Source organism: Lactuca saligna, chromosome 5 (genome assembly GCF_052625555.1).
Source record: "Lactuca saligna cultivar CGN05327 chromosome 5, ASM5262555v1, whole genome shotgun sequence".
NCBI lineage: Eukaryota > Viridiplantae > Streptophyta > Magnoliopsida > Asterales > Asteraceae > Lactuca > Lactuca saligna.
The window spans coordinates 231,540,143-231,552,245 of record NC_136421.1 but is presented as its reverse complement, the minus strand read 5'-3'; the positions used below and the strand labels follow the sequence as shown (position 1 = coordinate 231,552,245).

The window sequence follows — 12,103 nt, the reverse complement described above, 5'->3', positions numbered from 1 at the left end:
GGTTCTCCAATACCAGTAGGTTTATTTATTTATTTTCTAATTTTTATCTCATATAAGATATAAATTCTTACTTATTATTATTCCACTTAATTTCAGGGTACAACTTGCCGTGCACCAGTGGTAAGTAACCATTATCCAGGGTACAACTTGTCATGCACAAGTAGTACAAGTAGCACGTAATCAACTAACCATCATTTTTTTTTTAAAAAACTTTAGGCAATACAGTTTAAAAAATGCAACAGTTTGCGACTGAATGGGTTAACACATGTAAATAGTCCACGAGTTCATCTCTTAATGACGAAATGCAATGGTGTTATTTTTTCTAATTTAAAAATCATCGCCCCTGAAACAAGCCCCAACACTGACGGCATCAATATCGCAAGTTCCACCAATGTCAACATTCGTGACTCCGTTATCGGAACAGGTATTTCCATTTTTACCCTTTTTTTCCAAATTCGCCTCTTTTTTTTTTTTTTTCTTTTGTCAAAAATATTAATTTTTTTAAACCCGCTTTTTAGGTGATGACTGTATCGCTATTAGTGGAGGTTCATCTAATATCAAAATCAGCGGGATCATGTGTGGGCCAGGCCATGGAATCAGGTAGCTTATACACATTTTGAAACTTGTAAATTGTAATATAAATAATTTAATAAAATCATTAATTCATTATCATACAAAACACAAAATCTATATATAATATATATACCTTTTTGTGTAGCATTGGATCATTGGGACATGGGGGATTTGATGTGGTGGAAAATGTAGATGTGCGAAACTGTACCATGAAAAAAACCCTAGCTGGAGTAAGGATCAAATCATATCAGGTAAGGATTCCTTTTTTGGACTATAACTGAAAAAAAAAAAGCATAAATACAGGGACCCTTTTTAACTTTTTTTTTTTTTCAACAGGGAGGAACTGGTTATGCAAAGAAGATCTCATTTTCAGGCATTAAGTTTGATGCAGTTTGGAACCCTATCATGATTGACCAATACTACTGTCCTACTCAGAAAGATTGCGTAACCTCAGTAAGTATCAGTGTCAATCTATAAATAGTAACTTAGATATTGAATGAAAGTTGTTTCCATTTCCAACCCTTAAAATCTTAAATCATTAACACTTTTCTTTATGTGACAAAGACAACAGCTGTGAAGTTGAGTGACATAACATTCAGAGGAATCGCAGGGACATCAAACATGGACAATGTAATAAACATAAGTTGCAGTAAAAGTGTTGCATGCACAAATATTGTGGTGGATAGTGTTTATATCAAGTCAGCAATTCCAGGAAGAAAGGTTTATGGGACTTGTATTAATGCCCATGGAAGAGCTAGCCATGTTAAACCTTCATTAAAATGCCTAATACCTTAGAGTCTTAGTCCAACATTTATTTGTTATTCCCCCTATTTGTCAATTGTCATTTTTATGCTTACTTTAACCTTTTGTAATAACATATGAGCTCCTTTTGTTAATGAAGATCTTTTATTTCAGTAGTACATAAGAAGTTACCTTAGAATGAGTACCTTAAATTTCACAGGACTCTGAACGACCAAATACTGCGTAACGGTTATCCGCAATGTTTTCATACACAAAATCCCTAATGAATCTGCAAGAAAAGGGGAAAATTTGAGAATGAATAGAAGATTAATCAAATTGCTTTCATTAGTAAAAGAGAGAAATGAGAGATCAGTGAGGAAAAAGTCATACAAAGGTACAAACTGAAGAAAGAAAGCTAGTTGGGGAAATGGCAAGTCTATGTACTCCATGATCTTCAACACAGCTTCTGACTTAATATATGACCTGAAACACACCAGAGTCTTTACTTAATTACTTATGCAATCTAAAGGTTGATGAACAACATGCTACAGTAATAGCATGATTGGTGTAGTATGACTTTACCTGTTCTTCTCTACAAGTACAACACTTGAAATATCATCAGGAGATCTTCCAGATCTCTGTAGTAGATTCTTTCCTGCATCGCTTTGTAGGGCTTCAAACCTTATTCTCCTGAAAACGAAGGCACACCATTGAGTCAAAACTGATTTTTTTTGTTATAATTTAACTGAATCAGAAGGATATGAATAGAAACCTTTGTCGGTCATTATCACGTACAAACTTGACGCCTCCATTACATAAGTTGCAGACACCTATCAAAATTGAACAGCTTCTTTTAATTGATCATATACACACAACACTTCACATTATCACATATACGACTAACAGATGATCGCATATATTAAAATTTATCGCATGATTTCTGTAGATCATGTGATATTTCAGAGAGCGTTTCAAATTATCAAGTGTTCTTGTTTCCACGTTAGTTCTTATATCATCAAACCCACACGATTAATCATTTAGGGCAAAAAGGTATACCAACCCAGATTATTATAGTTACAGATGCGGAGACTAGAAATTTTAAAGGTTATCGAAAATAAATACCTAATTCGAAAAACAAAGCATCTTAATCGTATATAGGTGTTGGTATTACCGTCAAATAGCATGATAGGCCTGGTATCTTGTTCGAAGAAGCTTGATGTCGCCTCCACCCAATCCACCGCTTCGACGCTGCGCAGCGGAGAAGATAAGTTGGCTAGAAATACAGATCGGCGGCGACTGGCGATTCTAACGCGTACGATGGGAGGTAGCATGCTAAGCCGTGCGCTGCTAGCTGCAAGAGTAGGAGCTGCAGGAGGAATGAGCGCCATTTCTGTTACTTACAGTTCCACGAATAACGAAATTCATTTATGTAATTCTTGAGATACTCTGATTATATTTGTGGGTCTTGAAATGTCCACGTGGAGTTTCAATGAACTAGGATTGAGGTGGCAAAGTTTGTAACTTTAATTCAGAAGTTGTTCAAAAACTTTCTTTGATAATTAACAGATTTATTAGTTTACCCTTCTGTTTCATTTCGTTACACCAGTTCGTTTTAAAATTAATATTACCAGTTTAACATGAAAACAGTTACAACAATATGCATATAGTTGATGTTTTCTATTTTATCTTCTGTTTATAAATAAAAGTAAAGTCCTCAAATGTCCATTAACATTATGTTAATACGGTCTTAAGACTATTTTAATTACTTTATGCACATTGAAAGCACCATTTTTCCCCATCATTCCTCCTAATCATTACTCCTATTAGGGTGGTGTTCACTAGTGAACATCTCCTCCACCTAGGCTCCACATAGGATTCTTACGCGTAAAAAAAGAACCATACCCCATGGCCTTAATGGGTTGTGTCAGTTTTTACTTTGTTTACTATTTGTGGGTTTTATTTTTTAGTGGCTTTTTGCATGGAATAGTAGGTTTTGGATAAGAAAATATCGTTATAAAGTTATTTGTTGTTAAATGTCACTACCTTCCATTTTAAGAATTTTCTTTTTCTTAAGACTACAGTTCTTTAATGTTGATATTGAAGGTTTTTTTTGGAGTTAATGATTTAAACTCTTCATGTCAACTATTTGTTTGACCTTTTCAGAATATAAGAGTTTTGTGTAGAAAGTCAGACAGCATAGATACATAAGGGTAAGATGACAAAAACAATAATGCAAATTTAGTTAGAAGATCAAACCGAAAAAACAATCTTAATACCACAAAAAGTTGAAAGCAAATATCACAACTCCATACAGCAATCACACACACATTCTATTATTCTCTCTTTCAGTTCTGCTCTTCTGCATATCCCAATTCCCTCTCCTCTTGTGCAGCAGCCATTAACTCATCAAAGTTTTCTGTCTTCCCCAATACTATTTCAATCTGAATATACAATTTTCAAAACAATCAATTATCAACAGAATAATCAAATCACTGGAAATTTTACATTTTTTACCTTGGCCTTTTGGACAGGTCTTCCCCTGGATTCCCCCTTCATCTCTACAGTAGATGTCATTATTTCTGCATATTCACATGCCAAAAGTGTAATCAAACAACTTTATAAATCTACATTTGTCTGTAGTATACTTCTTTATCAGTTATAACATGTAACTTACTCTTTTCTACAGCGAATCCATTGTTCTTCAGGATTTCTGCCACTGTTACAACGGTTGCAATTGCTGCAGAAATCGTGCTATTGTAAGAAGGGGTACTTTGAAAAACGAAAAAGAGATTAAAATTGGGCAAATTGAAGTGATAATCAAATAATCAATTCTCCCATTCTCCCTTCAGCAAATTTTGTAAAACAAACCATGGCATGTAATAGAAGCTTTAAACTTTAGTGATTCCAGAATTATTAAGCTTCAAACGAGAATAAAAATGGCAAAACATGGAAGTAGATAAAGCAATACCCATTCCAAGCGCTGAAAGTTCCACCTCGTTATGCTGCTGCATATACCTCTGGTGTACAATCAAAAAGACAAAAAACAATGGTTATGAATTTACAAATTAAACCGTATAAAAACCCTAAATACAGAGCAACATGACGCAAACGGTTATGTCAATAAAGACTGATCAAAGAAGACTGCGTACAAGAAATCTATTCGAAGTGGAACCCAAATCGAAAGGAAGAGTAGAGGGTTTCGGATAGGAATTAATGGAGTTACCTTGGCAAGATTGACGTAGAAGAATAGAGGCTTCTTGGTGTTGGAAACTTGAATTCGGTTTTTCTTGTAAGAATCGGAGGACATGTTTATGTTGTTTACACCATCAGTTATCTCTTCCATGATCGAATTTGAACTCAAAAAAACCCTAATCGTGATACGAATACGATCCAACCACAGCCGCAGAGAGAGGTCGAAACAGATAAATGAACCCTGACGGAACTCGAACAGTTTAACGGATTACAGTCTACAACCACACGGATTGCATGTGCTTATAAAAAACCTATGGTTAAATGTTAATTACAAAAATCATAATTTTTTTTATTTTTATTTTACGGTAAAAAGTTTCAATTTTATTAATAAAAAATTATAATTTTAGACAAAACTACAAAATTGATCATGTAATATTCAAAAAATTTTAAATATGATCCAAAAAGTTTTCAAACTTATGTGGATGGTTCAAAATCAAGAATTTTTTTTTTATTTTTATCCTGAAAAAACTTGAAAATACAACTATATCATTATTTATTTGTTTTTACAATTTTTTTTAGATTTTATTAACATTTTCAAAATAATAAAAAAAAATAGGTAAAACTGACACACACGCATCTACACACACAAGCAATGAAACCCAAAAGGCTAGAACATTCCCCGATGTATCTCATCCTCCATTTTATCTCATGGACCACCCCTCCCTTTCTCTTCATACCCCACAAACATATTTCACACACATAAACACTAATTTATGGGTTTTTTTTTCTAGATTTGTGATTGTATACAAAACCCAATTTCAAATTTCAATTAGAAGCACTAGTTTCGTGCTTTATCGTCTGGGTTTCTCAACCAAAGTTTGCATCCGGTCTTACCCTAATTTATCCCACACTTATCAGCAAAAGAACGACGCAATATCATCTACAAACAAATATTTATTTGAATCCCGCGATTACAACAATAACATGGGATCTGATTGCGATTTGCCATTGCAAGATTTGATGGCGCTTTGTGAATGCATGATCTAGGTTTATTTCACCGTATTTCTAATGGGTTTTATACATAGAAAACAATCATATGTGTGCATGCAACCCTAATTTGAGGATCTATGTTTTTCACTATTAGACATACAAGCATTGAACACAAAAACTAGAAAACCCTATAAGGCACATGTAATTTTCAAAATTAACATATAATTAGGGTTACGATACATACCTTGATTGTTATATTGTAATAACAATCAAATCCTTGAAGATCTTGAACTTTGGTAGCAAGCGCCACAAGTATCGCGCCTCTAATGGCTCACAAACAAACCCAACAACCAAGGATTACTGTGGAGAGAGAAGGGAAGTGGAAAATTCGGCTCTAAGCCTCTCTTGGAGTGCCTTAGACGAAATCCAACCCTATAGGGGTTTATATAGGTGATAAGGAATGTTTAGGATAAGGTAGGTGTATCTTAGATAACTCTAATCCCTTAACTACCTCCTTAAGGCTTCCAAGGCACCCTTAGAGCCCAAGGAAACCCTAGGACACTCTAGATTTCGTTCCCCACCTCTAATGGAGACTCTAGAATGCTTCAATGCTCAACTTTTGAACATTGTCACATTTAGTCCCTGCAGTTTCAATTAATTCCTTTAATCCTAAAATTAATTCCAAATTAATTTCTGATTAAATACTAATTAAACAATCTGATTTCTAATCAATATATTATATCCATAATACATTAATAAATCATTTATCTTGATTTCAAATTAATTTATTAACCAAGTAATAAATTAATAAATCATTATTCTCTCTCTAACAATTATCCTATTCTATTGTCAGGTTTGAAGGCAACCCAAAAGGACATTGCTACTATCAGTTCAAGTACATACCAATTATAGTTATGGGCTTAGACACCTAATCCAACAGTCTTCTACTTGGGTAAGTCTAATAACTATAGTTACAAGTATAACTTCAAAAATTGACTAGCAAATTTTAGCTACCAAAAGCCGCTGTCGAACTCTAATCTTATCAGTGACGTGTCCTTTAGATAAGCGATCATATATTCCTCCATTCTAGATATTGTATAGACATGAGACATGGATTTTGATCATTCTCTCAATCTATGTTATGTATCCCGATTTCCGATTTATGACGACCATGACTGATTGAACAAATCAAATCAGTTTTGGCTTGGCCAAACACTTTAGGGTGTCATCACTAAATCATCGAGGGGCCCACATATATCGCTTTTATCCCACTTTGTGTAAAAGGAATGGATAAACTTCGACTCAAATGCTCGCTTGTACTCATTCATCGAATCACACACAACAATAAGTTTTATAACACCAAGTTACTCGTGCGTTTACTTATCATCAATGTGAAACCGACCAACAAATAACAACTCACACGTATCGGTTTCAAGAACATACAATATTATCATCTCACTAATCACCCGTGATAAATCCATGAAGTGATCCAAGTGAGCGTGGGTTCCATCCGATACTCTGATCTTATTAAAGCACTCATGAACTCTGCAGCAAACTTACGCTATGCCTAAACACTTTAGACAATCTATAGACAGATTCATGACAGTCTTCTTTCAAACATACTTCCAACGTATGACCGACTATGGAGGTTCAAATAAACCGGTTATTCTGGAAGTCAAAACATGCAAAGAGAAACACAATGATAATACTTATTCCTATATGACCCCAAACTTGTGAGTATAAATAAAACACCTTTATTTAATCACCATATTGATTACTCATTATTCATTGTTTAATGTTAACTTTATACTTGAATTATAACCACAACTGTCCCATGCTCCAAGCATGCACACTTTGGTTACCTATGGCCCATACTTTATGAAATAGATCAACTGAAAAACTTTTCCAATGAAACTCATTTCACAATCCCCAATCCTCATCATTAGTGTAAGAATACCAAATTCTTGCCACTTTTAGAATATGTCAGATTCTAACATTTTATGCAATGATCCTTTCGTAATGTCACAACAAAAAGTCACCAAGACTTGGCCAATGAAATTACAAAGTATTCTATCAAAAATTGTTACAAAATAATTATTTAGATGTGATGTCTCTCACTCAAAGTACATTCCTTCGAACATCCCTTTTGCATAAAATTTTCTAATCTAGACATTAATTCTTAATTTCCAACTCCCAATTATGGAAACATTTCCATATTTTTCATATGACAACTCATTCTAAATAGAATCTTATCTATAATGTCAATATGGTTCATCCAATACTATACTTCCAACTACTCACAAGCGACCAATCCTCAGCGAACTTTGGATCGTCCTTTGATAGTTGTTTAATTATTTTAGTCAAAACCGGTTCTAGTCCATTTTCCCTCTTAATGCCCTAGGCATTTGGAAAATTTTAGAACGGTTAAATATTATAGCATATTCAATCGATCCAATACCAGAAGCGTATGGGACATGATGCATAATGTCTCTCATAAAGACATGATACTTTATCAATCTTCTGCCATAATATTTTATGTGTCACGTTCTCACAATTCGAACTATGAAGAGGGATGTCGTAATCATAATCGAAATTTGAGAACACACTATGTATCCTGTAACTATATTTATTAAAATTTCTCAATCTAAGATTTAGATTAGGAAACGAAGTATAATATTCTCTCCTTTAATTATAACAAAACAACTTTTCAACCCTTGCGACTTTGCAAAGTGAATCTTTGTTTTCTATAACTAATATTGCTAACTTGCAATACTTGCCATAATAATCATACAAGCATTACGCTTATGCTACCACTATCATGATGATTATTATCATATAACGATAACACTTATGCTCCCAATAGCTTTGACATGTATTCAGAAAACAACTGAACTTCTAGAAAACAATGCCTATTGAATTTCTGAAGTTCATATTTCTAATACCAAATGCTTCGATAAGCCTTTATCTAAGCTTCTTAAACTTATACAATTTTGCCTTAGGTAGCTCATATGTGTGTCTAAACAATTCAGAACTTATATCAATAAGTCCCAAATGTTAGACTAATTGCCAAATCTCACAATTCGAACTATCGAAAGGGATGTCGTAACCATAATCAAATTTGAGAATACAATTTTCACAATTGCTATCTTCTTAAAATCTCTCTTAGTGAAAGCATTTCCTCATAGTCATTTCCATGAAGGAGGGAATCTTATGACACTTAGATTTTACGGTGTATGAGTTTCTATCAATGTGAATTTTCCAAAACCAAATTTTGCAACAAATCCAATCTCATATGGACTGAACTTTCTTAATCTTGATTTCTTGCCTTATGGTAACACGATTTCCCACCATGTCTTCCAAGTAGTTTAGCAACTTATCCTTTCATATCAATGTACTTTCCATCGATCAAAGTGTTTTGTCTTTATGCATTCAAATGAGAACTCATAGAACTCACATACATAATTAACTCAATTGGAATAGCACAAAAACAAAATAATATCAACACGATAGGTTGTAAACCTTAAGTCGTGTGCTAGTGATGATCGATAAGGTTTATTCTTGATTTTTTCTTGAAACCTTTTCAAGACCATTAAAACTCCCACTGACCTCTTGACATATATGATTCTCTTGTCAGGAAACTTTCCTAGACAAAACAAATATTCAAGAGTTAATGTATTTCTTATCAAGACAAAAACACTTTACATAATTGGTCCTAGTTGGTTTTTGTCGTATCCAAGACAACACAACTTACCAATTTCAAATGTGCAGGAATAAGAAGACTTTTTCCAATTTGACATTTGTTGAGTGTTATCAACCTACTAAAGACGTGTCACTCAATTCACAATCTTGGAGTATAAATCTAAGACTTGATATTGGAATGAAGTATGATTGACTTCTTGATTTAACCATTTCCACAATTCTCGATTCCTCTTCTTAGACATACAAATGCACTAAGACTCACTTAGAGGATCAATTGAGATATGGTTCTTAATCATTAAGAATTATCATAAAACACAATAAAAGGTACTCTCCCTTCTTCTTAGAATGGAGAAACTTTTATCTTTTTGCCTACTTTATTCGTTTTGCTATTAATTGAAACTCTTTCAATCAACTTAGAATTATATTTAATCTTATAAGTATAACCATGTTTACTAAACTTTAGTAAATCATGATGAATATCTTTATCACTCTCGTAGTGTACTTGATCAATGCACAACCTAGTGTAATCGATCTCCTAGTCCTTCACTTGACTCTTTGTCAATGAATTAGTCTTGAATTTCCAATTATAAAGTTTCTCATTCATCACACAACCAAGTTGTATGATTCCAAGTTCCTGTCCAATTGAAACTTGGGCGATGAGAAACTCTCCCTATTTGGCAAATTCTTGACATTTTCACAAATAACATAATTAAGAATCAAATCCATTATTGCTAATAATAGAAACCTTCAAACATCAATTTTTTCATACACACCATTTCAAGGATAAATAAATAAGATAAAATCAAAATTTATTTTATTGCGGAAAAATTTGTCCTTACAATGCAATTCAATTGAAAAACTATGTTATTACATATTTCTTAGCAATCTATTCTAACTCCAAGTAGTAGCTCAAGAATCTAATCTTCAAGCAATGCGAAATCCACTTCTTCACGATTAGATTCAGCTCACTTCTTCCCTTAAGCTTCCTCTCTTTTCTTCAATCCTAAAAAACATCAAAATGTAATCTTATCACATCACGTATTAAGAATCTAGAATAGGAACTTTAAAGAGTTAGATAATGGATTTTACCTGAAGTAGAGCCATACATCTTGACTCTCCCATCTCTTAGATCTCTCAGGTAAATAGGACAGCTTCGTCTCTAATGCCCCCTTTTTTGCAATAAAAGCAAATGGACTCCTTTGGCTTAGCATATGGGACAATCTCAACCTTTTTTGGACTTCCAATGTTGCCAATGTCTAATGAAGTTTGGGAGTTCAATTGACCAATCAAGTTTTCTTTACGAGTGCGCCAAATCATTATTGATTCGGCCGCAATTAGCAAATAGGTCAAATCCATGAGGGTCACGTCGTGTTCCATCATATAGTACTCTCTTATGAACTCACTATATAAGTCAGGAAGTGACTGAAGAACCAAGTCTATAGCTAACATCTCTGAGAAATCGACACCCAACATCCTCAACCTGTCAATGTGTGACTTCATCTTTAAGACATGTGTACACACAGGTTGTCCATCTTCATGTTTCATTGACATTACGGCTTCATTGAGCTTGAAATTTTCAAGCCTTCGTTCATGTGGGTTAGGGAGAACAATAGGAGGAGGTGGAGGAAGTGAAGCATGACTCTCATTTCCTTGATTGTATCGTGAAACGTCATCTTCATTTGGAGAACTTGTTCCAAGGGATTTAGGAAGACCATTGTTAGATTTAGACATCTACAAAACGGGAGAAAATTCAAGTCAATTGATAGGAATCCTTTATGTAACACTCAAATGAAACATCAAGACTAGGATCCAACACAATACTTTGCAACCTAGAAGAGGGATGTTGTAATCTAGTTGCATAATATTTGAAGGTAGGTAAATGACGATTTACCAATTTTCCACCATGAAAAACAAAAAAGATATTTAAGTTTTAAATGTATTGAAAACTCCTAGATCCTTTGAGATTCATTGAACTTTTCAACGGCCTGTTTAATCTAGATTATGCCCTTCAAGTTTGCGACTGGGATGCCGAGGATCACAAACAAGGTGTGAATAACCATGCGAATCAACATGGTGCACTCAATGCTACTATCACCTAATGAATGTGCCGGTTAGCCACACACGCTCCATTGATCTATGAAAAACATCGATGCACCCTTCGCTACCAATGTCAATCCCAAATTATTGTCTTGGTTAACCACGCATGCTCCACTAACGTTTGACAAGGGTACGGAGTGTAATTCCATGGATTAGCATACAATTTCACATTTTGCCTAAAGTAACTGTGATTTGGGAATTCGTAAAAGCATTTAGTTACTTTGTTCTTCATTATACTTATAATGGAAGGTTGTGTCCTATCCTACCCGTTTGGCTAACGACCTTCCACTAGTCAAGAGTGCGGTGGGTAAGAGTGGATACCCATTCAATCGTCATTTTATAGGCAATTTCCTTAAACACCTCTTATAGACCAGCTTCGTGAATGAGGCCTACTAACGGTACGACTGACTCTTTTACTCATACATATATATATATATATATATATATATATATATATATATATATATATACGGAAAAGTGAATATACCCTTAAGGGTATATAAGCTTAGATACCCAAACTCACTATACTTCACCGTTTTGTATCATATATATACATTGTAATTGTCCAATGTTCTTATAATTCAACTTCTAACTTGATTTACTTTCAAGATTTTTATCAATTTCACATTTATATTCCTCTTACATAATTTTCATTTTCATCTATAATATATACAGCCTAGTAGGTGTTCGGCAAAAAGATATGATGTAAGAGGACAATAATAATGAAATTTCGAAAATTTTGAGAGTAAATCAAATCAAGGGTTGAAGTTTAAAACATTATAATAAATATATTAAACAAAATGACGTATTA

General features: G+C 33.7%; 3 protein-coding genes across 12 annotated transcripts in view; 1 reads left to right on the top strand and 2 right to left on the bottom strand.

Annotated features, from left to right (window-relative positions):
- Positions 1 to 1,487, top strand: part of LOC145046109 (putative polygalacturonase At3g15720) — a 2,628-nt gene extending 1,141 nt beyond the window's left edge. The window contains exons 4-10 of the mRNA XM_078994390.1: positions 1 to 15; positions 97 to 120; positions 217 to 424; positions 519 to 600; positions 719 to 824; positions 910 to 1,026; positions 1,138 to 1,487. The exon at positions 1 to 15 is cut by the window's left edge and continues 156 nt beyond it. Of these exons, the coding sequence (XP_078850516.1) occupies positions 1 to 15; positions 97 to 120; positions 217 to 424; positions 519 to 600; positions 719 to 824; positions 910 to 1,026; positions 1,138 to 1,368 (783 nt within the window). The 3' untranslated portion in view covers positions 1,369 to 1,487. The remainder of the gene's footprint in view (positions 16 to 96; positions 121 to 216; positions 425 to 518; positions 601 to 718; positions 825 to 909; positions 1,027 to 1,137) is intronic.
- Positions 1 to 2,746, bottom strand: part of LOC145046110 (Putative thiol-disulfide oxidoreductase DCC) — a 3,163-nt gene extending 417 nt beyond the window's left edge. The window contains exons 1-6 of one of the 10 annotated variants that reach the window (XR_013681953.1): positions 2,486 to 2,746; positions 2,087 to 2,144; positions 1,897 to 2,004; positions 1,705 to 1,797; positions 1,507 to 1,603; positions 707 to 850 (exon numbers count right to left, since the gene is read on the bottom strand). Coding sequence is in view for 4 of the 10 variants with exons in the window: in XM_078994394.1 (XP_078850520.1) it covers positions 1,522 to 1,603; positions 1,705 to 1,797; positions 1,897 to 2,004; positions 2,087 to 2,144; positions 2,486 to 2,702 (558 nt within the window). In the remaining 6 variants the exon portion in view is untranslated. Of the gene's footprint in view, positions 1 to 614; positions 851 to 1,506; positions 1,604 to 1,704; positions 1,798 to 1,896; positions 2,005 to 2,086; positions 2,145 to 2,485 lie in introns of those variants that run through there. The other 9 variants (XR_013681955.1, XR_013681952.1, XR_013681954.1 and 6 more) reach the window with 9 other exon arrangements.
- Positions 2,747 to 3,530: 784 nt separating this feature from the next.
- On the bottom strand, positions 3,531 to 4,781 carry LOC145046107 (uncharacterized protein At2g34160-like). The gene is made up of 5 exons (XM_078994387.1): positions 4,538 to 4,781; positions 4,283 to 4,331; positions 3,989 to 4,051; positions 3,829 to 3,893; positions 3,531 to 3,755 (listed from the first exon to the last, which is right to left on the bottom strand). The coding sequence occupies exons 1-5, from the start codon at positions 4,655 to 4,657 to the stop codon at positions 3,660 to 3,662; spliced, it is 393 nt and encodes a 130-aa protein (XP_078850513.1). The 5' UTR covers positions 4,658 to 4,781; the 3' UTR covers positions 3,531 to 3,659.
- Between the last annotated feature and the right edge of the window lie 7,322 nt (positions 4,782 to 12,103).